Raw genomic sequence first — 27,562 nt, 5'->3', positions numbered from 1 at the left:
GCTGTGTCTTGTGGCTGGAGACTGTTCATGTTAGACATCTTTAGTTTTCTCTTTGGATGGCCTATACAGATTGTTCGGACTGTAGTTAGCTCAGTGTTTTTAGTTAGGTTAGTACTGGACCGTACTGTGCAGTGTTAAGAAATACACATGCTTCTCCCAGGTAACTGACTATTGGCTTGTTTAAACAAGACTGTTTCTGTGGAATCGATAAAGAGAGAGAGAGAGGGGAGGGAGGTTTAATTCAGTGTAATGACTGGGTGAGGGAGTTCTCTAACAAGCCTCCAGTACCATTCAGGTCTCATTATCATCAAAACAATCCCACCGATGGTGTCATCAGCCAATGACCTACATTCTCTCTTGTTACATCACCACTGTGTGTGTCACTGTTTCTGTAACCAGAAAGAGGCAACTTCTCCAACTCAAGCACTTCTGATGCTATGGTGCTCCAGAACGTATCCACTCTAACCAGGGCAGCAATGTTCTAGAACAGCTCTACCTACGGTTTTAGCCATATCAGAAACTTCAGTCAGGGACAAGCCCAGCATCTGGTGCTTTCTTATCTATCAGTCTTTTTCTTATCTAGTGGTGTCTGTTACTAGGTTATGTGCATTGTATAGACTCTGGCTGTAGTTACAGAGTGAGTGTGGAGAGAGACAGACAATCTTTGAAGTAGAGGGACTGTTTAAGAGGACAGTCTGGAGAACGGGAAAGGAGACGAGGGAGGGGGGGAGGGGGAGCGAGAGATCATTTGGAAGAGAAGGCAGGAAGTGGTGGAGCGAGAGAAGGAGGAAGTGCAGCGGCTACTGAGGGAGGCACAGAAAACAGTGTGGAGGAGGAGAGAGGGATTCCAGGAGAGGATAGGAGAGGACAAGCTGAGGGGAGAGAGAAGCGCAGAGAGAGGGAGAGAGACTGTACAGGAGGTGATCTGGAGGAAGAGAGAGGAAGAGGGGGAGAAAGCCAAGGCCATCCAGAGAGGACACGAGACCATCTGGAGGAAGAGAGAGAGGGAGTGAGGAAAAGGGAGAGGGAGTGTGTAAGGAAGAGGGAGTGAAAGAGTACAGAGGAGGAAGAGTTAAATTACTTAGGAGTACTCTCCAGCAGCCTTGGAACCTGAAAAACAAAGCTGCTCACAGGAGAGAAATAGGGATAAAGAGAGAGAGGAATAAAAAGCAGGAGGGATAGAGATTTTCCCTGACAGAATTGGTGTCTGGCCATAGATCAGCAGGTCTTAACAGAACTTTGCTATATTAAACTCTGCAGATAATCTTACTCTGTTGTATCAACCCGTGTGTGTGTGTCCCTTCTGATCTACTCGTTGGCAGCTGATAGGGTTTTTATGGGCCCGTGTCAGGCAAGAGAGGCTAGTGAGCTACTGCCCCGACAGACACGCTGAAACGCGCACACACACACCACAGACTCACACACTCTGTGCCATTTACAGGCAGTAGAGTAGGTTTCTACTCCAACACATGCTAACAGACACATGAGGGTAGGCCCCTTGATGCAGTAACTCATACCACCTGAGTGTCTGTGTCAATAGACAATCACATTCTGAGGTTGTATGTGGAATCTCCATGGTGCTCAAAGATGAACAACTGGACTTAAGTGCCATGCTACATTAGTTGACATGCTGATGTGCTCAAACAGCATTTTTCAGAACAGGTGCTACATACTTGATCACAAAAATCCTTTTTGATTCTGTCTATTGGAAAGTGGCATTCATTTCTGTGGATTGAAAGTCATAAAATGTTGTAAGACTGATAGTGTAGACACCAAACAACTGAGTATCACTCCATCAGTGTGCTGGGTTAGACTCTTCAATCGCTCCTCTTGCTGCTCTCCTCTGTCTTGTAGATGAAGGTGTTTCTTGCGCAGTGTCTGCTGCACTGCCTGACAATGACGGGAGGATATAAAACGGGGCGGACGGATGGACAACGGTCAATGAGAGGGAAAGAAAGACCCGTGTGTTTTTGAGCGAGCGACTGATAACACAGAGAAGGAGAGAATGAACCACCGTTGTTGTTAGACTGAATCACACCAGAGTGTGTGGACTTGTTAGAGAAACACTGAAATAACATCGAACATCCATGATGGAGCTGGTCCCTAAAACTAAGTACACTCACTTCCGGAGTGAATCTCTCAGTTCGAATGACGATACCAACTCCAACCCTTTCTCCCTCCCCCCTTCCACCCCCGCAACCCCCTCACCCCTCCTGGGCTAACCTCCTCCCTCTCCTCCTCCTCTCTCACCCCCATCCTCCCCCTTCCTCCCCCCGCCGGGCCGAGAACAGCCCCACCACGCTCTGTTCCTTCTTCCCCAGGATGGGAGCCCTTCGCCTGGGCATCTCTGCTACTCTACTCCCAGGCCTCAAGGTCTCCAGCAGGCCTCAGCGGGCTCAAGCCCCCATGGGGTCTTCAGGGGGTAACAGTTCCAGCTCTCCCACTCCTCACCCCCCTCCCTGTCTAACAGCCCCCTCTCCCCCCCATCGCCCCCCTCTGCAGGATATGAACCGGCTGGGTGGGGCGTCCAGGAGGGCGCGGGTGGAGGGGGGGCAGCTGGGGGGAGATGAGTGGACGCGCCACGGCTCCTTCGTCAACAAGCCCACCAGAGGATGGCTACACTCAGACCATGTGGTCAGCACCACTGGGGTCGCCTACTCAGTACGGGTAAGAGTTGGTTGTTCTCTGTTTTTCAGTTTGTAGGATGTAGGCCTATAGGCTAGTACTTGCATATTTCTTTAACTTTCCATATCTGTCAATTTTTCTGTTGCTCTCTCAAAATGATCTATTCTCTTGTCTGTCCATCTTTCCGTCTGTCTCTATCTGTTTCCATCTTCCCCTCCGGTCAGTGTGGGTGTTCTGGAGGAAATGGAATCCAAGTTCATATGAGTTCCTTTCCTGTTTTCTGTGTAGTGTATGGGCTGTGTGGAGAGGAGTGCTGTAGGATGTGGCATCCCTGTTCATATGTGTCTCCTCTTTATTTCCTGTGTAGTGTATGGGCTGTGTGGAGAGGAGTGCTGTAGGATGTGGCATCCCTGTTCATATGTGTCTCCTCTTTATTTCCTGTGTAGTGTATGGGCTGTGTGGAGAGGAGTGCTGTAGGAAGTGGCATCCCTATTCATATGTGTCTCCTCTTTATTTCCTGTGTAGTATATGGGCTGTGTGGAGGTGCTACAGTCTATGAGGGCGCTGGACTTCAACACCAGAACTCAGGTCACCAGGTGAGAACCTCCAATTGTTCAAGGGATAGTTCAACCAATTACAAAATGTCATATTGGTTTCGTTACCCTGTAAGCAGTCTATGGAAACATTATGACAATCAAAATCCCCCGGAAGTATCTAAAATTGATTGTGAAGCTCAACAAAGTCACTTATAGATGATTTGAACATGATGTGCGGAAAATGCTAATGTCGGTACCATGACTTGAATGGGATTTGTGCAACAATTGCTAAAACGTTAGCATTTGGAAACAGTGCCAGGAAAACTAAACCAAGGGATCGATTGCTATCATACCTTGTCCTTAGACTGCTTACAGGGTAAGGAAACCAATGTGTTATTTTGTCATTTGGGTGAACTAACCGTTTAAGCTGTTGTTTAAGGCTAATGATCAAGTTACTGCACGCAGATGTACTGTGGTTAGGTAGTACAAAACAGAGCCATGTAATTAGAGCTAAGTGTTGTATAGGGCTCTGGTTCAAAACAGAGCCATGTAGTTAGAGCTAAGTGTTGTATAGGGCTCTGGTTCAAAACAGAGCCATGTAGTTAGAGCTAAGTGTTGTATAGGGCTCTGGTACAAAACAGAGCCATGTAGTTAGAGCTAAGTGTTGTATAGGGCTCTGGTTCAAAACAGAGCCATGTAGTTAGAGCTAAGTGTTGTATAGGGCTCTGGTTCAAAACAGAGCCATGTAGTTAGAGCTAAGTGTTGTATAGGGCTCTGGTACAAAACAGAGCCATGTAATTAGAGCTAAGTGCTGTATAGGGCTCTGGTACAAAACAGAGCCATGTAGTTAGAGCTAAGTGCTGTATAGGTCTCTGGTTCAAAACAGAGCCATGTAGTTAGAGCTAAGTGTTGTATAGGGCTCTGGTACAAAACAGAGCCATGTAATTAGAGCTAAGTGTTGTATAGGGCTCTGGTTCAAAACAGAGCCATGTAATTAGAGCTAAGTGCTGTATAGGGCTCTGGTTCAAAACAGAGCCATGTAGTTAGAGCTAAGTGTTGTATAGGGCTCTGGTACAAAACAGAGCCATGTAGTTAGAGCTAAGTGTTGTATAGGGCTCTGGTACAAAACAGAGCCATGTAGTTAGAGCTAAGTGTTGTATAGGGCTCTGGTACAAAACAGAGCCATGTAGTTAGAGCTAAGTGTTGTATAGGGCTCTGGTTCAAAACAGAGCCATGTAGTTAGAGCTAAGTGTTGTATAGGGCTCTGGTTCAAAACAGAGCCATGTAGTTAGCTCTAAGTGTTGTATAGGTCTCTGGTTCAAAACAGAGCCATGTAGTTAGAGCTAAGTGTTGTATAGGGCTCTGGTTCAAAACAGAGCCATGTAGTTAGAGCTAAGTGTTGTATAGGGCTCTGGTTCAAAACATTGCAAATCACAAAATGTATTCTTACTAGCTGTCTCCTTTTCACATAAAAATGCATTATTTATCTCCAGTTCATATCCCCCAGTTCTCTTTTTTGCCCTGTTCTATTTAGGTTTAACAGTATTGTGTGTGTGTGTGCCTACCGCCCTCACAACCTCTAAATTAGCATGTTCTGGAATCCTGCTGGTTTCCTTCTGGTTTCTATAGTGATGTTTGTATCCATGGTGAGGATGAGTGTGGTTGTCAGGATGATCAAGTCTGTCACATGTTGCCAGATTTCATCTAATCTGCTGCACAGTGTGAAATCCGCACAAGTGTGTTACAAAGAGATTCTCACACGTGTTGTTGTTTCAGAGAGGCTATCTCAGTGGTGTGTGAGGCAGTGCCTGGAGCCAAAGGAGCCCAACGCAAGAGAAAGGTACACCAATATACACACACACAGAGTATTATTTATTTATGTGTTAAGTGGAGGGCCGTGGTCAGGGCGTTGTTGGATCTGGATTTAGCTGGATTGACCACTCTGTGGTCAGTGGTACTTCCAGGTAATTACCTCTGTCTCCCTCTTTCTCTCTCACTGTCTCTCTCACACATGTACACACTGCCCCTTGTACGAGGGAGACTTGTGACTAAGTTGTATGTTCCACTAAGCCAATTCCAACTGGGCCGGGCCCAGCCTGTCTTTCTGGGAGGGGGGGGCATTCCTGTAAAACTTAATGCATCCACCCAAACACTACATAAAACAGCTATATACACAACAGACTGGTTTGGCTAAATCATGTCTGGCCCTGGGAGACTGTGGGGGACTGTGGGGGACTGTGTGAGACTGTGGGAGACTTGACTAGACAAGCTTCAGTGGCAGCCTGCAGCTGTTCTTCTATATACACACATATACACACACGGCTCAGACATGCTTCTCCCTCTCTATTGCCTTCACACACACACACACACACACACACACACACACACACACACACACACACACACACACACACACACACACACACACACACACACACACACACACACACACACACACGGCTCAGACATGCTTCTCCCTCTCTATTGCCTTCACACACACACACACACACACACACACACACACACACACACACACACACACACACACACGGCTCAGACATGCTTCTCCCTCTCTATTGCCTTCACACACACACACACACACACACACACGGCTCAGACATGCTTCTCCCTCTCTATTGCCTTCACACACACACACACACACACACACACACACGGCTCAGACATGCTTCTCCCTCTCTATTGCCTTCACACACACACACACATTCTTCTCTGTATATTGTACAGTACGTTAACTATGCTCTGTTGTTATCCTTTAGAATATCTTCTGTTTAATCTTCCTTATTGGTGAAATCTTCCTTTCCCTGTTGGCCTTCTGTTTAACATGAATGTCCCTCCCCCTCCAGCCGTCGTCTCGCTGTATGACGTCCATTCTGGGGAAACGTAACCTGCAGTTTGCTGGGATGACCATCAGCCTGACGGTCTCTACCAGCAGCCTCAACCTGCTGGCCTCCGACTGCAAACAGGTGACACACACACAAGCACATTCGGGCTCCTGAATGAGTGTTTGTTGTTATTGAGCTATCTGGGTTTGTTATTACAGACTGTTACATGGTGTTAAACCTTTTATGGCTGCTGTCCCTGTACAGGGATCAACATCAGCGGTAATTTCAGAGTGACAACTAATAGTACTCGATACAACTCAAACTTTCATTAAAACACATATGCAGGGTACTCAATTAAAGCTACACTCGTTGTGAATCTAGCCAACATGTCAGATTTTTAAAATGCTTTTTGGCGAAAGCATGAGTACATCATCCAGTCAGTTAGGTATTTCGTATACACTATATCTAACTGTCAATGGAACCAACCCCTACTGCTGAATGGAGAGACATGATCTCTCTCTCTCTCTCTCTCTCTCTTTTCACAGATAATTGCAAATCATCACATGCAGTCCATCTCTTTCGCTTCTGGAGGAGACCCAGTGAGTCATACAGCCCTCTCCCTCGCTCACCTCACTATCCATCCCCTATCCCCACTTTATTCATTGCTCTGCCTCTGTCCACCCATCTACTTCTCTATGCCTCTCTCCCTCTCTCCCTGCTTCCCTCTGACCACCCATCTACTCCTCTATGCCTCTCTCTCTCTCTCTCCCTGCTTCACTCTGACCACCCATCTACTCCTCTATGCCCCTCTCTCTCTCTCTCTATCTCTCTCTCCCTGCTTCACTCTGTCCACCCATCTACTCCTCTATGCCTCTCTCTCTCTCTCTCTCTCTCTCTCTCTCTCTCTCTGCTTCACTCTGACCACCCATCTACTCCTCTATGCCTCTCTCTCTCTCTCTCTCTCTCTCTCTCTGCTTCACTCTGACCACCCATCTACTCCTCTATGCTCTCTCTCTCTCTCTCTCTCTCTCTCTCTCTCTGCTTCACTCTGTCCACCCATCTACTCCTCTATGCCTCTCTCTCTCTCTCTCTCTCTCTCTCTCTCCCTGCTTCCCTCTGACCACCCATCTACTCCTCTATGCCCCTCTCTCTCTCTCTCTCTCTCCCTGCTTCACTCTGTCCACCCATCTACTCCTCTATGCCTCTCTCTCTCTCTCTCTCCATGCTTCACTCTGTCCACCCATCTACTCCTCTATGCCTCCTCTCTCTCTCTCTCTCTCTCTCTCTCTCTCTCTCTCTCTCTGCTTCACTCTGTCCACCCATCTACTCCTCTCTCTCTCTCCCTGCTTCACTCTGACCACCCATCTACTCCTCTATGCCCCCCCCTCTCTCTCTCTCTCTCTCCATGCTTCACTCTGTCCACCCATCTACTCCTCTATGCCTCTCTCTCTCTCTCTGCTTCACTCTGTCCACCCATCTACTCCCTCTCTCTCTCTCCCTGCTTCACTCTGACCACCCATCTACTCCTCTATGCCTCTCTCTCTCTCCCTGCTTCACTCTGTCCACCCATCTACTCCTCTATGCCTCTCTCACTCTCCCTGCTTCACTCTGTCCACCCATCTACTCCCTCTCTCTCTCTCTCTCTCTCTCCCTGCTTCATTCTGACCACCCATCTACTCCTCTATGCCCCTCTCTCTCTCTCTCTCCCTGCTTCACTCTGACCACCCATCTACTCCTCTATGCCTCTCTCTCTCTCTCTCTCCATGCTTCACTCTGTCCACCCATCTACTCCTCTATGCCCCTCTCTCTCTCTCTCTCTCCCTGCTTCACTCTGTCCACCCATCTACTTCTCTATGCCTCTCTCTCTCTCTCTCTCTCTCTCTCTCTCTCCCTGCTTCACTCTGTCCACCCATCTACTTATCTATGCCTCTCTCTCTCCCTGCTTCACTCTGTCCACCCATCTACTCCTCTATGCCTCTCTCTCTCTCTCTCTCTCCCTGCTTCACTCTGTCCACCCATCTACTCCTCTATGCCTCCCTCTCTCTCTCTCTCTCCCTGCTTCACTCTGTCCACCCATCTACTCCTCTATGCCTCCCTCTCTCTCTCTCTCCCTGCTTCACTCTGTCCATCCATCTACTCCACTATCCCTGTCACGCTGCCTCTCCGTCTTGCTCCGTCCATCTTTCTTTTCCTCTATCCATCTCTCTCTGTATTCCATAGCTCCTTTCCTCTTTTCCTCCTTCCTTTGTCTTCATCCACGTCAGTGGAACTCCCTGCCTCTCTTCCTCAGACATGTATTCTTTCTCTTCCAGCACTTCCTCCTCACCTCTTCCTCCTCCTTTCTTCTTCCTCTCTAGTTGATTGTGTTTTAATAGCTCTTCCTCTTCTTCCTCTCTAGTTCATTGTGTTTTAATAGCTCTTCTTCTTCCTCTCTAGTTCATTGTGTTTTAATAGCTCTTCTTCTTCCTCTCTAGTTCATTGTGTTTTAATAGCTCTTCTTCTTCCTCTCTAGTTCATTGTGTTTTAATAGCTCTTCTTCTTCCTCTCTAGTTCATTGTGTTTTAATAGCTCTTCTTCTTCCTCTCCAGTTCATTGTGTTTTAATAGCTCTTCCTCTTCCTCCTCCTCTCTTCTTCCTCTCTAGTTCATTGTGTTTTAATAGCTCTTCTTCTTCCTCTCTAGTTCATTGTGTTTTAATAGCTCTTCTTCTTCCTCTCTAGTTCATTGTGTTTTAATAGCTCTTCTTCTTCCTCTCTAGTTGATTGTGTTTTAATAGCTCTTCTTCTTCCTCTCTAGTTCATTGTGTTTTAATAGCTCTTCTTCTTCCTCTCTAGTTCATTGTGTTTTAATAGCTCTTCTTCTTCCTCTCCAGTTCATTGTGTTTTAATAGCTCTTCCTCTTCCTCCTCCTCTCTTCTTCCTCTCTAGTTCATTGTGTTTTAATAGCTCTTCTTCTTCCTCTCTAGTTCATTGTGTTTTAATAGCTCTTCTTCTTCCTCTCTAGTTGATTGTGTTTTAATAGCTCTTCCTCTTCCTCCTCCTCTCTTCTTCCTCTCTAGTTCATTGTGTTTTAATAGCTCTTCCTCTTCCTCCTCCTCTCTTCTTCCTCTCTAGTTCATTGTGTTTTAATAGCTCTTCTTCTTCCTCTCTAGTTCATTGTGTTTTAATAGCTCTTCTTCTTCCTCTCTAGTTGATTGTGTTTTAATAGCTCTTCTTCTTCCTCTCTAGTTCATTGTGTTTTAATAGCTCTTCTTCTTCCTCTCTAGTTCATTGTGTTTTAATAGCTCTTCTTCTTCCTCTCTAGTTCATTGTGTTTTAATAGCTCTTCCTCTTCCTCCTCCTCTCTTCTTCCTCTCTAGTTCATTGTGTTTTAATAGCTCTTCTTCTTCCTCTCCAGTTCATTGTGTTTTAATAGCTCTTCCTCTTCCTCCTCCTTTCTTCTTCCTCTCTAGTTCATTGTGTTTTAATAGCTCTTCTTCTTCCTCTCCAGTTCATTGTGTTTTAATAGCTCTTCCTCTTCCTCCTCCTCTCTTCTTCCTCTCTAGTTCATTGTGTTTTAATAGCTCTTCTTCTTCCTCTCTAGTTCATTGTGTTTTAATAGCTCTTCTTCTTCCTCTCCAGTTCATTGTGTTTTAATAGCTCTTCCTCTTCCTCCTCCTCTCTTCTTCCTCTCTAGTTCATTGTGTTTTAATAGCTCTTCTTCTTCCTCTCTAGTTCATTGTGTTTTAATAGCTCTTCTTCTTCCTCTCCAGTTCATTGTGTTTTAATAGCTCTTCCTCTTCCTCCTCCTCTCTTCTTCCTCTCTAGTTCATTGTGTTTTAATAGCTCTTCTTCTTCCTCTCCAGTTCATTGTGTTTTAATAGCTCTTCCTCTTCCTCCTCTCTTCTTCCTCTCTAGTTGATTGTGTTTTAATAGCTCTTTCTCTTCCTCCTCCTCTCTTCTTCCTCTCTAGTTCATTGTGTTTTAATAGCTCTTCCTCTTCTTCCTCTCTAGATCATGGTGTGTTAATAGCTCTTCCTCTTCCTCCTCTCTAGATCATTGTGTGTTAATAGCTCTTTCTCTTCCTCCTCTAGATCATTGTGTGTTAATAGCTCTTCCTCTTCCTCCTCTCTAGATCATTGTGTGTTAATAGCTCTTTCTCTTCCTCCTCTAGATCATTGTGAGTTAATAGCTCTTCCTCTTCCTCCTCTAGATCATTGTGTTAGTAGCTCTTCCTCTTCCTCCTCTAGATCATTGTGTGTTAGTAGCTCTTCCTCTTCCTCCTCTCTAGATCATTGTGTGTTAATAGCTCTTTATCTTCCTCCTCTCTAGATCATTGTGTGTTAGTAGCTCTTCCTCTTCCTCCTCTCTAGATCATTGTGTGTTAATAGCTCTTCCTCTTCTTCCTCTCTAGATCATTGTGTGTTAGTAGCTCTTTCTCTTCCTCCTCTCTAGATCATTGTGTGTTAATAGCTCTTCCTCTTCCTCCTCTCTAGATCATTGTGTGTTAATAGCTCTTCCTCTTCTTCCTCTCTAGATCATTGTGTGTTAATAGCTCTTCCTCTTCCTCCTCTCTAGATCATTGTGTGTTAATAGCTCTTCCTCTTCTTCCTCTCTAGATCATTGTGTGTTAATAGCTCTTTCTCTTCCTCCTCTAGATCATTGTGTGTTAGTAGCTCTTCCTCTTCCTCATCTCTAGATCATGGTGTGTTAGTAGCTCTTCCTCTTCCTCCTCTCTAGATCATTGTGTGTTAATAGCTCTGCCTCTTCCTCCTCTAGATCATTGTGTGTTAATAGCTCTTCCTCTTCTAGATCATTGTGTGTTAGTAGCTCTTCCTCTTCCTCCTCTAGATCATTGTGTGTTAATAGCTCTGCCTCTTCCTCCTCTAGATCATTGTGTGTTAATAGCTCTTCCGACTAAACATCTTTGCTTCCTTCTCTCTTCCAACTCACCCACTCTCCCCTTTTCTCCTCACCCTCCTCTTCATATTTCCCTGTCATTTACCCCTCCCACCCTCTCTTCCTCCTCCCCATCCCCCTCTTCTCTTTTCTCTCCCTCAGGACACAGCAGAGTATGTAGCATACGTGGCCAAAGACCCAGTCAACCAGAGAGGTGAGACTCAATGTCATCCCTCCAATAGATTTATCCAGCAGCACATCCGGTCCTTGTTCAATACCTTACATCAATGTCATCCCTCCAATAGATTTATCCAGCAGCACATCCGGTCCTTGTTCAGTACCTTACATCAATGTCATCCCTCCAATAGATTTATCCAGCAGCACATCCGGTCCTTGTTCAGCACCTTACATCAATGTCATCCCTCCAATAGATTTATCCAGCAGCACATCCGGTCCTTGTTCAGTACCTTACATCAATGTCATCCCTCCAATAGATTTATCCAGCAGCACATCCAGTCCTTGTTCAGTACCTTACATCAATGTCATCCCTCCAATAGATTTATCCAGCAGCACATCCAGTCCTTGTTCAGTACCTTACATCAATGTCATCCCTCCAATAGATTTATCCAGCAGCACATCCGGTCCTTGTTCAGTACCTTACATCAATGTCATCCCTCCAATAGATTTATCCAGCAGCACATCCGGTCCTTGTTCAGTACCTTACATCAATGTCATCCCTCCAATAGATTTATCCAGCAGCACATCCGGTCCTTGTTCAGTACCTTACATCAATGTCATCCCTCCAATAGATTTATCCAGCAGCACATCCAGTCCTTGTTCAGTACCTTACATCAATGTCATCCCTCCAATAGATTTATCCAGCAGCACATCCGGTCCTTGTTCAGTACCTTACATCAATGTCATCCCTCCAATAGATTTATCCAGCAGCACATCCGGTCCTTGTTCAGTACCTTACATCAATGTCATCCCTCCAATAGATTTATCCAGCAGCACATCCGGTCCTTGTTCAGTACCTTACATCAATGTCATCCCTCCAATAGATTTATCCAGCAGCACATCCGGTCCTTGTTCAGTACCTTACATCAATGTCATCCCTCCAATAGATTTATCCAGCAGCACATCCGGTCCTTGTTCAGTACCTTACATCAATGTCATCCCTCCAATAGATTTATCCAGCAGCACATCCAGTCCTTGTTCAGTACCTTACATCAATGTCATCCCTCCAATAGATTTATCCAGCAGCACATCCAGTCCTTGTTCAGTACCTTACATCAATGTCATCCCTCCAATAGATTTATCCAGCAGCACATCCAGTCCTTGTTCAGTACCTTACATCAATGTCATCCCTCCAATAGATTTATCCAGCAGCACATCCAGTCCTTGTTCAGTACCTTACATCAATGTCATCCCTCCAATAGATTTATCCAGCAGCACATCCGGTCCTTGTTCAGTACCTTACATCAATGTCATCCCTCCAATAGATTTATCCAGCAGCACATCCAGTCCTTGTTCAGTACCTTACATCAATGTCATCCCTCCAATAGATTTATCCAGCAGCACATCCGGTCCTTGTTCAGTACCTTACATCAATGTCATCCCTCCAATAGATTTATCCAGCAGCACATCCGGTCCTTGTTCAGTACCTTACATCAATGTCATCCCTCCAATAGATTTATCCAGCAGCACATCCGGTCCTTGTTCAGTACCTTACATCAATGTCATCCCTCCAATAGATTTATCCAGCAGCACATCCGGTCCTTGTTCAATACCTTACATCAATGTCATCCCTCCAATAGATTTATCCAGCAGCACATCCAGTCCTTGTTCAGTACCTTACATCAATGTCATCCCTCCAATAGATTTATCCAGCAGCACATCCGGTCCTTGTTCAGTACCTTACATCAATGTCATCCCTCCAATAGATTTATCCAGCAGCACATCCGGTCCTTGTTCAGTACCTTACATCAATGTCATCCCTCCAATAGATTTATCCAGCAGCACATCCGGTCCTTGTTCAGTACCTTACATCAATGTCATCCCTCCAATAGATTTATCCAGCAGCACATCCAGTCCTTGTTCAGTACCTTACATCAATGTCATCCCTCCAATAGATTTATCCAGCAGCACATCCGGTCCTTGTTCAGTACCTTACATCAATGTCATCCCTCCAATAGATTTATCCAGCAGCACATCCGGTCCTTGTTCAGTACCTTACATCAATGTCATCCCTCCAATAGATTTATCCAGCAGCACATCCGGTCCTTGTTCAGTACCTTACATCAATGTCATCCCTCCAATAGATTTATCCAGCAGCACATCCAGTCCTTGTTCAGTACCTTACATCAATGTCATCCCTCCAATAGATTTATCCAGCAGCACATCCGGTCCTTGTTCAGTACCTTACATCAATGTCATCCCTCCAATAGATTTATCCAGCAGCACATCCAGTCCTTGTTCAGTACCTTACATCAATGTCATCCCTCCAATAGATTTATCCAGCAGCACATCCAGTCCTTGTTCAGTACCTTACATCAATGTCATCCCTCCAATAGATTTATCCAGCAGCACATCCAGTCCTTGTTCAGTACCTTACATCAATGTCATCCCTCCAATAGATTTATCCAGCAGCACATCCGGTCCTTGTTCAGTACCTTACATCAATGTCATCCCTCCAATAGATTTATCCAGCAGCACATCCGGTCCTTGTTCAGTACCTTACATCAATGTCATCCCTCCAATAGATTTATCCAGCAGCACATCCAGTCCTTGTTCAGTACCTTACATCAATGTCATCCCTCCAATAGATTTATCCAGCAGCACATCCAGTCCTTGTTCAGTACCTTACATCAATGTCATCCCTCCAATAGATTTATCCAGCAGCACATCCAGTCCTTGTTCAGTACCTTACATCAATGTCATCCCTCCAATAGATTTATCCAGCAGCACATCCAGTCCTTGTTCAGTACCTTACATCAATGTCATCCCTCCAATAGATTTATCCAGCAGCACATCCGGTCCTTGTTCAGTACCTTACATCAATGTCATCCCTCCAATAGATTTATCCAGCAGCACATCCAGTCCTTGTTCAGTACCTTACATCAATGTCATCCCTCCAATAGATTTATCCAGCAGCACATCCAGTCCTTGTTCAGTACCTTACATCAATGTCATCCCTCCAATAGATTTATCCAGCAGCACATCCAGTCCTTGTTCAGTACCTTACATCAATGTCATCCCTCCAATAGATTTATCCAGCAGCACATCCGGTCCTTGTTCAGTACCTTACATCAATGTCATCCCTCCAATAGATTTATCCAGCAGCACATCCAGTCCTTGTTCAGTACCTTACATCAATGTCATCCCTCCAATAGATTTATCCAGCAGCACATCCAGTCCTTGTTCAGTACCTTACATCAATGTCATCCCTCCAATAGATTTATCCAGCAGCACATCCGGTCCTTGTTCAGTACCTTACATCAATGTCATCCCTCCAATAGATTTATCCAGCAGCACATCCGGTCCTTGTTCAGTACCTTACATCAATGTCATCCCTCCAATAGATTTATCCAGCAGCACATCCAGTCCTTGTTCAGTACCTTACATCAATGTCATCCCTCCAATAGATTTATCCAGCAGCACATCCAGTCCTTGTTCAGTACCTTACATCAATGTCATCCCTCCAATAGATTTATCCAGCAGCACATCCAGTCCTTGTTCAGTACCTTACATCAATGTCATCCCTCCAATAGATTTATCCAGCAGCACATCCGGTCCTTGTTCAGTACCTTACATCAATGTCATCCCTCCAATAGATTTATCCAGCAGCACATCCAGTCCTTGTTCAGTACCTTACATCAATGTCATCCCTCCAATAGATTTATCCAGCAGCACATCCGGTCCTTGTTCAGTACCTTACATCAATGTCATCCCTCCAATAGATTTATCCAGCAGCACATCCGGTCCTTGTTCAGTACCTTACATCAATGTCATCCCTCCAATAGATTTATCCAGCAGCACATCCGGTCCTTGTTCAGTACCTTACATCAATGTCATCCCTCCAATAGATTTATCCAGCAGCACATCCAGTCCTTGTTCAGTACCTTACATCAATGTCATCCCTCCAATAGATTTATCCAGCAGCACATCCAGTCCTTGTTCAGTACCTTACATCAATGTCATCCCTCCAATAGATTTATCCAGCAGCACATCCAGTCCTTGTTCAGTACCTTACATCAATGTCATCCCTCCAATAGATTTATCCAGCAGCACATCCAGTCCTTGTTCAGTACCTTACATCAATGTCATCCCTCCAATAGATTTATCCAGCAGCACATCCGGTCCTTGTTCAGTACCTTACATCAATGTCATCCCTCCAATAGATTTATCCAGCAGCACATCCAGTCCTTGTTCAGTACCTTACATCAATGTCATCCCTCCAATAGATTTATCCAGCAGCACATCCGGTCCTTGTTCAGTACCTTACATCAATGTCATCCCTCCAATAGATTTATCCAGCAGCACATCCGGTCCTTGTTCAGTACCTTACATCAATGTCATCCCTCCAATAGATTTATCCAGCAGCACATCCGGTCCTTGTTCAGTACCTTACATCAATGTCATCCCTCCAATAGATTTATCCAGCAGCACATCCAGTCCTTGTTCAGTACCTTACATCAATGTCATCCCTCCAATAGATTTATCCAGCAGCACATCCAGTCCTTGTTCAGTACCTTACATCAATGTCATCCCTCCAATAGATTTATCCAGCAGCACATCCAGTCCTTGTTCAGTACCTTACATCAATGTCATCCCTCCAATAGATTTATCCAGCAGCACATCCGGTCCTTGTTCAGTACCTTACATCAATGTCATCCCTCCAATAGATTTATCCAGCAGCACATCCAGTCCTTGTTCAGTACCTTACATCAATGTCATCCCTCCAATAGATTTATCCAGCAGCACATCCGGTCCTTGTTCAGTACCTTACATCAATGTCATCCCTCCAATAGATTTATCCAGCAGCACATCCAGTCCTTGTTCAGTACCTTACATCAATGTCATCCCTCCAATAGATTTATCCAGCAGCACATCCGGTCCTTGTTCAGTACCTTACATCAATGTCATCCCTCCAATAGATTTATCCAGCAGCACATCCAGTCCTTGTTCAGTACCTTACATCAATGTCATCCCTCCAATAGATTTATCCAGCAGCACATCCGGTCCTTGTTCAGTACCTTACATCAATGTCATCCCTCCACTTTGTTACTTTTATGTGTTTTGTTTGGTGGCTTTTTGTGCTATTGCTTTGTCTGCATGCTACATGTTGCTTGTACTATATTATTCTGCGTGTGCTAGATCTACTGTCTCTATTATAATATGACATACCAGCTAGATCTACTGTCTCTAGATTGATTGTCTATATTGTAATTGTTTTTAATAACCTGCCCAGGGACTGCAGTTGAAAATTAGCCAGCTGGCTAAAACTGGCACTTTTACTGAAACATTGATTAATGTGCACTGTCCCTGTAAAAATAAACACAAACTCAATATATTTATCCAGCAGCATATCAAATCCCTGTTCAGTACCTTTCTTTGGACAGCGAGGCAGTGCCAATATTCTGTTTCCTTACCTCTGTTGTTTACCCTCCTCTCTGCTTCCTTTCTGTCCAGCGTGTCATATCCTGGAGTGTTCGGAGGGCTTGGCCCAGGAAGTCATCAGTACGATAGGGCAGGCCTTCGAACTACGCTTCAAACAGTACCTGAAGAACCCCCCCAAACTAGTCACCCCCCATGACAGGTGTGTGTGTGTGTGTGTGTGTGTGTGTGTGTGTCACTCCTGAGTTCTAACTCCTCTCCCCTTTCTCAGGATGGCTCCGTTTGATGGCTCAGCGTGGGAGGAAGAGGAAGATGAGGGAGCACCGCCCCCTGCAGATGTTCCGTACTATAATAACTTCCCCGGGAAACAACCTCCTCCTGGGGGACTGGTGGACATGAGGGCCCGCCCTGTGGCTACGCTGGTGAGATATATATATATATATATATATATATATATATATATATATATATATATATATATTACATACACACACACACACACATCAAGTAATTGTTAGTCAATTGTATTGAATCCAGACTGCAGCTCCAGGAGAGAGAGGGCAGTTCGGTATGTAGGCTAATCATCTGACCCAGTCTCACTCTCACATCACAGCAGGCCTTAGTCTTCCACTCTCTCTGGCGCTCACCTTATTCACCTCACAGTGTGTGTGTGTGTCATCAGTTGGTCAGTGTAATGTATGTTTTTCCATCTGTATCTTAATTGCTTCTGGTGTGTGTCTTTTCAGCCCTATGGACAGCCGGGTCAGAATGATATTCACAAGCAGCCGCTTCCCCCTCTACCAAGTGAGCCATCCCTCTCACTCTCTCTCTCTCTCACACACACACACACACACACACACAAACACTCAGCTAAAGGATATGAGGTGACACAATACAATGACTCGCAGTGAGAGAATGACACGGACACAGTGAGCGGAAATGAGTCAGATTGACCTTGTGTGTGTTGCTCTCGGACAGTGTGTGTTGCTCTCGGACAGTGTGTGTTGCTCTCGGACAGTGTGTGTTGCTCTAGGACAGTGTGTGTTGCTCTAGGACAGTGTGTGTTGCTCTCGGACAGTGTGTGTTGCTCTAGGACAGTGTGTGTTGCTCTAGGACAGTGTGTGTTGCTCTAGGACAGTGTGTGTTGCTCTAGGACAGTGTGTGTTGCTCTAGGACAGTGTGTGTTGCTCTAGGACAGTGTGTGTTGCTCTAGGACAGTGTGTGTGTCAACTGGTCTCTGCGTTCCCATAGGGGTGTTGTGACGTGAATACCATTAATGCGATGACAATTATTTAATCAAATCAATTTACTACGTTTAAATGATTATGTGATTAAATTAATGATGTAACAATGAACTCATTAGCAATATTGGGCTCCACAGAAAAAGTTTGTTTAATGAGTTACAATTTCCCCGAATTGACTGAAGAATATCAGAATATACCTTTATCATATTAGTCATCCATGAATTATTATTACCTCATATCAGTCTCATTCTGAACCTCGTTGACTTGCACCAACCCTAGTCTGCATGATGATTCAGCGATACACAAACTGGCTTATTTATTTACTGACTAACTAAATAATCACACAGAATGACATTAACACACACAGGATAGATTATACGTTGATTTCTAACATAATGCAATGAAAAGTCCCTAGTGGACTAACCCGATATGACGGCTGGTTACACAGTGAAAGGGCTGGGGAAAGAAAGAGCGGGAGAAAGAGAGACAGAGGAATTCATCTATCGTACATGCAGTTGAATAATACGCTCATCGTAAATATGGATATTTAGCACCCTAACACCCGCTCATTCAGATTTAGAAATGCAATGTACATATTTAAGCTTGTATGTCTTTGTCGACTCGCTCTGCTGAAATCACCCGATCCGTCTGTGACGAATAGTTAAATAGGGGTGGCAGGGTAGCCTAGTGGTAAGAGCGTTGGACTAGTAAGGTTGCAAGTTCAAATCCCCGAGCTGACAAGGTACAAATCTGTCGTTTTGCCCCTGAACAGGCAGTTAACCCACTGTTCCTAGGCCGTCATTGAAAATAAGAATTTGTTCTTAACTTACTTGCCTAGTTAAATAAAGGTAAAATAAAAAAGTCTCTGGTTGTGTAAGTCTCTGGTTGTCCACTAGAGGTCACCATGTCCTTAGTAGTTGTAGTAGGTTTCATCTAACTCTATCTCCTCCCACTGGACTTCCTCTCATCACCATGTCCTTAGTAGTTGTAGTAGGTTTCATCTAACTCCATCTCCTCCCACTGGACTTCCTCTCATCACCATGTCCTTAGTAGTTGTAGTAGGTTTCATCTAACTCCATCTCCTCCCACTGGACTTCCTCTCATCACCATGTCCTTAGTAGTTGTAGTAGGTTTCATCTAACTCCATCTCCTCCCACTGGACTTCCTCTCTTCACCATGTCCTTAGTAGTTGTAGTAGGTTTCATCTAACTCCATCTCCTCCCACAGGACTTCCTCTCATCACCATGTCCTTAGTACTTCTAGTAGCTTTCATCTAACTCCATCTCCTCCCACTGGACTTCCTCTCATCACCATGTCCTTAGTAGTTGTAGTAGGTTTCATCTAACTCTATCTCCTCCCACTGGACTTCCTCTCATCACCATGTCCTTAGTAGTTGTAGTAGGTTTCATCTAACTCTATCTCCTCCCACTGGACTTCCTCTCATCACCATGTCCTTAGTAGTTGTAGTAGGTTTCATCTAACTCCATCTCCTCCCACTGGACTTCCTCTCATCACCATGTCCTTAGTAGTTGTAGTAGGTTCATCTAACTCCATCTCCTCCCACTGGACTTCCTCTCATCACCATGTCCTTAGTAGTTGTAGTAGGTTTCATCTAACTCCATCTCCTCCCACTGGACTTCCTCTCATCACCATGTCCTTAGTAGTTGTAGTAGGTTCATCTAACTCCATCTCCTCCCACTGGACTTCCTCTCATCACCATGTCCTTAGTAGTTGTAGTAGGTTCATCTAACTCCATCTCCTCCCACTGGACTTCCTCTCATCACCATGCCCTTAGTAGTTGTAGTAGGTTTCATCTAACTCCATCTCCTCCCACTGGACTTCCTCTCATCACCATGTCCTTAGTAGTTGTAGTAGGTTCATCTAACTCCATCTCCTCCCACTGGACTTCCTCTCATCACCATGTCCTTAGTAGTTGTAGTAGGTTCATCTAACTCCATCTCCTCCCACTGGACTTCCTCTCATCACCATGCCCTTAGTAGTTGTAGTGAGAAGAATTTCTAAACGGATGCCTCAGATTTATACATCCTGTGAATTATCTGGGTTCTTCTATCTGTGACATCGCAGAACAGATATTCTATATACTCTAAATGTTTCCCATCCCTGAACACCTCCCAGGTGATACTGACAGACAGTTATGTGATTAAACTCCTCTGATTGGTTGTTTCAGTGGGAGCAAAGGAGGGAGGGCGGGACCTGTGTGATGACCCCTCATATGTCAATGTGGATAAACCCCGCCCCGCAACAGCTGCAGCCAATGGCAATGCTCACAGAGATGCATTCGACATGAGTGAGTCCCAGTTGGCCCTATCAGCTAGAGTCTGTATACAATACATCAACTGGCCCTGCAGTCTATAGCAGTCACTATCAGTCATCTCAGATAAGACTAATTAGAATGGTTATCAGCTATATTGCAGTAATTACACTACAGTAGAAGTCATTAGTTTTTTCATTTGGGTTTGGACATAGGGGAAATTAGAATATTGTTATCCTGAATGTATCAAGAATTAATCTGGTTTGGTCATATGGTTTCAGAACGTCTCTCTCGCTCTGCCCTCTCTCCTTCTCCCCTCAGAGCCGTTTGATGATTCCCTGGGTGTATCAGGTCTGGGGGTCTCAGCGGCGCCCCCTCTGGTGGAACAGCTGCAGTGCGAGGCCTGGTTCCATGGCAGCCTGAGTCGCAGGCAGGCTGAGAGACTGCTGACCCGTGACGGAGACTTCCTGGTCCGAGAGTCAGGCACCACCCCTGGACAGTACGTCCTCACTGGACAACAGGGGGGTCAGCCCAAACACCTACTACTGGTCGACCCAGAGGGAGTGGTGAGTTGGGAGGGAGAGGTGTCTGAGTTAGAGCGAGCCACCCGAAGCCTTCCCACTTATCAGCTGTGACGTGATATGTTTTGTGACCCTCTCTCTTTCTCTCTGTGTGTGTGTGTGTGTGTGTCTGTCTGTGCGTGTTGTCCAACTACTCAGGTACGTACCAAAGACCACCACTTTGAGAGTGTGAGCCACCTGATCAGTTACCACATGGACAACAGACTGCCCATCGTATCAGCAGGCAGTGAGGTGTGTCTGCAACAACCAGTGGAGCACGGGGCCTGAACACACACACACAGCAATGCAACACACACACACTCTCAGAAACACTACACACATAAGCAGTGCTGACAACATTAAGGAAAGCCAAAAAAACACCTTTATCACTCTTTCTGCCAAAATCATTTGCTCTCTGCTTTTCCTCACACCCTTCTCTCCTCCTGGACGACTCACTGTTACCTCCTTGATCCCTCTGTTCATCCTTCCGTCATCGAGGTCCACTCCCTCCATCCCTCCAAAGAACGTGGGAGTAACACCTAGGAACACTATTTTCCTTCTCATCGGGACAGAAATTAATACAATTTAGTAAAAAAACGGAGCATTATTAATTAAATCATGCCATTGTATCATTCAGAAATGATTCTATCATAGTAAAGGACTATGCACCTTGGAGGGGAGGAGTGAAACGTAGAGAAAGGAATGGAGGGATGGGGGAGAGGTCTTGATCCAGACATGGCAGAGGAAACAGTTTCTCTCACTGTCACAGAAGCACTCCAAAGACTTGTCTGATGATTGGACTCATCAGAGAGCTCAGACATGGACCCTCCAATCAAATATCAGTGGAACACATGAATAACCAATCATGACTGAGATCAGGCCTCCTGTTAATATGCATTGACATTTGTGTGTCCACACCAATCAGGGCCCTCGCTTACCATCAAGCCACTTCCATTAAAATACCTTTCATATTTGACCATTGACCCTGAGTGATACCTGGTGATGTCACGGAGGACGTCTCTGTATGCAAAAAGGGGGTTGCTATACCAACAACCATTGTCTCCGTCTGTCCAAATATGGACAAGGTTTCTTTCCGGCCTCCGAAGGTGGAGTTTGATAAAAGGATGTCCGACATCCGCCTGTCTGTCTGCATGGGACTGGTCTTACCTTTCTGTCTGCATGGGACTGGTCTTACCTTTCTGTCCTGATCATGACAAAGAAAGTGGACTTGGTTGGACTGGGGCGGCAGAAACCATGGAGATGACTCCTACACCAACATACAGTGTGCTAGTCTGTATCTGTCATGTGTACTTTCATTGGGAGTATAGTGTCTTTACATAGAGAGGGATGGAGAGAAGACTGGGAAGGGGCAGGGGGCCGGGGGGAGGTTCCACATCTAAGAGATGTCATCAGACCTAGACACGATGTCATCTGAAAGAGTTCAAAACCAATTCTACGACGATGTCACAGTCAACCCAAATGCGGCTGTCACAATTTAATCGGTGCTGTGTTGGAATCGTAGTTCGTATTAATGCCAATATTTTCTTGCTTTTCAATGGATTTGTTAATATCTGCTTGCCTTGACAATCTATGGCCATGTCTCTGTCTGTCGGGGGGGCATACTGGAAGAAGTGTGTTAAATGCCGAAAGCGTTCGGTCCAGAGCATTCAAAGCATAGATTTTATCTCCTCCCCAAATGTGCTGCAACACTTGGTCAGGAGATTAGCTTTTAGCGTTAGCATTAGTGTGTGATGTGTTTCTTGTCAGCTCACTGCAGGGAAAACTGGGAGCTTCGCAAACGTTGGTCAGAGGTTGGACTTTGACGTGTTGTTTTCCTTGGAATTAGTAGAGGGAGAGAACGTGGAGGAATCATCCTCTCCCTCCTTCTCTTCATGATATGTTTTGTATCTTTTACTCGTGCCTTGTTTCTTCGATGCAGTTGCCTCACTCCAGTCTGTCACCTAATGTACTGTGCTTATTAGACAGTCAGTTGATGTACTTAATCCAAATGTAGTGGACCGTTGGATCCTGTCACATGGTCTCTCAGTCCATCACTGACTCTCACCACCCAGGTCCAGTGATGCCAATCCACTCCTCTATTGCACATTCATTCTTACTTCCTGTTGTCACTTGTTGTTGTCACGGTTGCTTGATGTCGCAGCTCTCATTGGAGGGATTTCCACTCCACCTGTAAATAACATCAGATCTGATTGGTTGGTTTGAGTTATTTGTTCTGAAATGAAAGTCTTTATTGTTTAGATGTTATTAATAACATGGGTGGGACAGAACCAGATACTGTATTTCACATGTAATACCCACAGAATACTTTTCTCTCTGAATCCAATTCATTTTGATTCTAGCCAATGAACCATGTCCAGGTTTTTGAGGGAGGCTGAAACCAAACTGTAAACGTGGAAGTGAAGAGTAAACTGGGATCTGCCACCTGCTGTACAAAATATTTCTGTCTCATCAGTAGGGTTGCAAAATCCTGTGGTTTTCCAGAAATCCTGGTTGGAGGATTCACGGAATTCCTGTTTATTCGCTTGTGTAATTCTAGGATTATTTTAACCAGGATTTCTGGGGAATTTGGGGAAAGTTATCTGAATTTTGCAACTCTAGTCATGAGAAAGGGCTCTTTGAGCCTGGACAGGTAATTGTTTTATTCATCTTTCTCATCGTGCTTGTGTGTGTGTTGTGAGAGAGGATGTGTGGATGATCAGAGTTTATGGTTGGGAGTGTAGTTCTTACATGGTGGCACTTGTGCTCTGTGTGTGAGGCCTTTGCTTCATTCTGTCACAAACACACAGACTGTTTAAGTGACTATAGGTCCTGGATAGGCAACAAGAAAACAAGTATACAAGCCCCAAGGTGTGTGTGTAAAAGGAGTCATCTATCCTCTACATCATTTGTGAAGCATTCTAGCGTTGTCATTGTTCATCACAGTTGCCTTTGTTGCATGGAAATCATTTTTTTTTACAGTTTCTATATTGTTGTTTTGATGTACTTTTTAATTTGAGTTTTGAAAGCCAAAGGGTTATTTTCAATTAGCCTTCACAAATATATTGATTTAATTTTTTACTTTTTACAGCTCTGTTGTAATGCTCTTGTTCTTTTGGGGGAAAATACATCTGTTTACACCTGTACCTGAAATCACAGATGGCATATAAATGCATATGTCATGAATCTTTCTTGGTGAGTTTGGTTTTAAAATGCAGTTTCTGGATTTACACTTTGGTCTCCTGTGATGTGTTTTCTTAAATGTTGATTCATAACTATTAAATAGAACATATCCCCTTATTTATTTTGCTAAATACAGGTGAGGACGATATATTGTTTTAATTGAAGTACTACACTTCGAGGAGACGACCAAGGAGATTATGAGAGGACAAGGAAAGAGACAGGATCGGGCAGGAAGAAGTTACTTGAGTTACCACAGGGAGGTAGAGGCTAGTTGAGTTACCACAGGGGGAGGTAGAGGCTAGTTGAGTTACCACAGGGGGTAGAGGCTAGTTGAGTTACCACAGGGGGAGGTAGAGGCTAGTTGAGTTACCGCAGGGGGAGGTAGAGGCTAGTTGAGTTACCACAGGGGGTAGAGGCTAGTTGAGTTACCACAGGGGGAGGTAGAGGCTAGTTGAGTTACCACAGGGGGAGGTAGAGACTAGTTGAGTTACCACAGGGGGTAGAGGCTAGTTGAGTTACCACAGGGGGTAGAGGCTAGTTGAGTTACCACAGGGGGTAGAGGCTAGTTGAGTTACCACAGGGGGAGGTAGAGGCTAGTTGAGTTACCGCAGGGGGAGGTAGAGGCTAGTTGAGTTACCGCAGGGGGAGGTAGAGGCTAGTTGAGTTACCACAGGGGGTAGAGGCTAGTTGAGTTACCACAGGGGGAGGTAGAGGCTAGTTGAGTTACCACAGGGGGAGGTAGAGGCTAGTTGAGTTACCACAGGGGGGTAGAGGCTAGTTGAGTTACCACAGGGGGTAGAGGCTAGTTGAGTTACCACAGGGGGAGGTAGAGGCTAGTTGAGTTACCACAGGGGGAGGTAGAGGCTAGTTGAGTTACCACAGGGGGAGGTAGAGGCTAGTTGAGTTACCACAGGGGGGTAGAGGCTAGTTGAGTTACCACAGGGGGTAGAGGCTAGTTGAGTTACCACAGGGGAGGTAGAGGCTAGTTGAGTTACCACAGGGGGAGGTAGAGGCTAGTTGAGTTACCACAGGGGAGGTAGAGGCTAGTTGAGTTACCGCAGGGGAAGAGGTAGAGGCTAGTTGAGTTACCGCAGGGGGAGAGGAAGAGGCTAGTTGAGTTACCACAGGGGGTAGAGGCTAGTTGAGTTACCACAGGGGGAGGTAGAGGCTAGTTGAGTTACCACAGGGGGTAGAGGCTAGTTGAGTTACCACAGGGGGTAGAGGCTAGTTGAGTTACCACAGGGGAGGTAGAGGCTAGTTGAGTTACCACAGGGGGAGGTAGAGGCTAGTTGAGTTACCACAGGGGAGGTAGAGGCTAGTTGAGTTACCGCAGGGGAAGAGGTAGAGGCTAGTTGAGTTACCGCAGGGGAGAGGAAGAGGCTAGTTGAGTTACCACAGGGGGTAGAGGCTAGTTGAGTTACCACAGGGGGAGGTAGAGGCTAGTTGAGTTACCACAGGGGGAGGTAGAGGCTAGTTGAGTTACCACAGGGGGTAGAGGCTAGTTGAGTTACCACAGGGGGAGGTAGAGGCTAGTTGAGTTACCACAGGGGGAGGTAGAGGCTAGTTGAGTTACCACAGGGGGAGGTAGAGGCTAGTTGAGTTACCACAGGGGGTAGAGGCTAGTTGAGTTACCACAGGGGGGGTAGAGGCTAGTTGAGTTACCACAGGGGAGGTAGAGGCTAGTTGAGTTACCACAGGGGGAGGTAGAGGCTAGTTGAGTTACCACAGGGGAGGTAGAGGCTAGTTGAGTTACCGCAGGGGGAGAGGTAGAGGCTAGTTGAGTTACCGCAGGGGGAGAGGTAGAGGCTAGTTGAGTTACCGCAGGGGGAGGTAGAGGCTAGTTGAGTTACCGCAGGGGAGGTAGAGGCTAGTTGAGTTACCGCAGGGGGAGGTAGAGGCTAGTTGAGTTACCGCAGGGGAGAGGTAGAGGCTAGTTGAGTTACCGCAGGGGGAGAGGTAGAGGCTAGTTGAGTTACCGCAGGGGAGAGGTAGAGGCTAGTTGAGTTACCGCAGGGGGAGAGGTAGAGGCTAGTTGTGCCTCTACATTAAGTGCCAAGGTGTACAGTAGGGTCTGGGGTTAGAGAATGTGCATTGGTGCAGGGTCCATGTCAGCAAATGTTCTATATTCAGACCTCTGGTGATAACATGTCCTATAGCTGCCATTCTCAGAATCATTTCAACCTGGACGATGACCACCACGTAGTCATCCAACAATATAGAAATCAGAATAGTGGGGCTTACTTATTTCAACCTGTTCAGAACACAGATTACCAGAAGAGAGGAACAATAGACAGTCACACAGTCCTGGACAAAGAGAGGAGGCATATTGTGCGCTTTTACAGTAGAGCTGCATTGAGCAGGTGATACTGGAACAATCCTGAGGGGTGTACTGTAGGTGTGGTGGATAGATTATGCTTTACATGGGGAGAGACTGTTCCAGACTGGCAAAAACCCTAGAGATGCAGAGAGAGAGCTGGAGGGAGGGAGAGAGCGGGGTGGTGGGGTGCAGAACACACCCACAGCCAGTGAACAGAAAGTTTCATAACCAGGGGTGACTGGTGTGTCTGTGTTCCAGAGTGTAGAAGAATAGAATAGAGAAAGATCAGGAGCTGAGAGAACACCCCCTGGTGTTGGTAGTGTTGATGTCACTATAGGAGGAGCTCTCTGGACAGGAGCTCTCTGTCCACTCACACCCAGTCCAACCCTGATCTTCTCTTCCTTTCCTCCTCTACTCCTCTGGGATTGACCTGACCCCTATTCCTCTCATCTCCCATTTCTATCATTTCTTCCTCCTGTCCTCTGTGTGGAGCAGTGCCACAGAGCCATGCACCCCCAGCGTCCTCTCCCCCAGGCCATGCCCTCCTCCCTCGGGCAGAACCTGCGTGACATGGCCATGGGCCTAGGCAGAGGGAAGAACTTCCTTGGTGGGAACATTGCCTACGGCTTCATCCAGTCCCTCAAGGAGTGCCTCTACTTCGTACTCTGCTGCTGGTGCATCAAGGAGATACTGGACTGACTGACTGAGACACTACGAGAGGGAGAGAGGGGCACGAGGGTGAGGTTCTCTTTCCTGCGTGTCTCTGGATGTGTTTCTCTCTTCCTCCTTTTCACTCTTTCTCCTCTGTTTTTCTCTCACCAGCTAAGATGTTAAACACAGCGTGTAAAGTGGTGTAAGTATGAGTCTTGTCGTTATATACAGTAGATACTGTACAAAGTTTGACTCCAAAATAGAAGATGTTTGCCAAACTGTTTACTGACAACATAATTTCCTTTCAGCTACGGTACATGTTACCTGTAAAATATTCTACCAAGTATGTAGGACTGTGTAGTATGTTATGGTTTACATGTTGTACTATATGGCCCTGGTGTGTGGATTTGCTCCTCTTAGTGCCCATGATGCAGTTCTGTATTCCTGTCTGGAGGCTTGGGAAACTGATGTGCTGCCTGGTGTATCAGAGGATCTCTGTCATTCTCGGATCCTGAGTCAGTCAGTCTGGAGACCTGCAGTGTGTGTGTGTGTGTGTGTGTGTGTGTGTGTGTGTGTGTGAAGCATCGTCTTAACACCAATCTGCTGATCTTAGACCTGTGGAGAAACCAAACCTGTGAGGCAATGGACATGGCTTTTGATGCTGCTTAGGTCACATTTAATTCCAAGTTTTATTAATTTCTGTACAGTCTTAATATGCAAGGAATAAACAATGTAATATCTGATTTTGTTTGTGTGTGCTAACCAGAGTCAGGTGATGTGTGTGTGTGTGTGTGTGTGTGTGTGTGAGAAACAAAAAAGTAGAGCCTGACATCTGCAAATGT

General features: G+C 45.6%; 2 protein-coding genes across 2 annotated transcripts; both read left to right on the top strand.

Annotated features, from left to right (window-relative positions):
• Positions 1–1,854: 1,854 nt before the first annotated feature.
• On the top strand, positions 1,855–23,801 carry LOC121841079 (SHC-transforming protein 1-like). The gene is given in 14 exon segments (XM_042307258.1): positions 1,855–2,202; positions 2,205–2,255; positions 2,258–2,667; positions 3,151–3,221; positions 4,938–5,001; positions 6,026–6,145; positions 6,550–6,603; positions 11,043–11,094; positions 16,572–16,698; positions 16,768–16,918; positions 17,243–17,300; positions 19,929–20,048; positions 20,334–20,578; positions 20,732–23,801. Coding segments are annotated over 14 exon segments (1,767 nt in total). The 5' UTR covers positions 1,855–2,087; the 3' UTR covers positions 20,861–23,801.
• Positions 23,802–25,690: 1,889 nt separating this feature from the next.
• Positions 25,691–27,463, top strand: lenep (lens epithelial protein). Its single transcript, XM_024385386.2, has 3 exons — positions 25,691–26,807; positions 26,892–26,922; positions 27,141–27,463. Exon 1 carries the CDS (start codon positions 26,577–26,579, stop codon positions 26,766–26,768), a length of 192 nt encoding a protein of 63 aa, XP_024241154.1. The 5' UTR covers positions 25,691–26,576; the 3' UTR covers positions 26,769–26,807; positions 26,892–26,922; positions 27,141–27,463.
• The last annotated feature ends 99 nt before the right edge of the window (positions 27,464–27,562 follow it).

Source organism: Oncorhynchus tshawytscha, linkage group LG03 (genome assembly GCF_018296145.1).
Source record: "Oncorhynchus tshawytscha isolate Ot180627B linkage group LG03, Otsh_v2.0, whole genome shotgun sequence".
Lineage (NCBI taxonomy): Eukaryota > Metazoa > Chordata > Actinopteri > Salmoniformes > Salmonidae > Oncorhynchus > Oncorhynchus tshawytscha.
Note: the sequence above shows the minus strand (reverse complement) of the source record. Positions and strands in the feature narration are given on the sequence as shown.

Bases quoted from the DNA above. Each gene is read 5' to 3' on its own strand.
- lenep (XM_024385386.2), top strand. From the start codon at position 26,577: ATGCACCCCCAGCGTCCTCTCCCCCAGGCCATGCCCTCCTCCCTCGGG.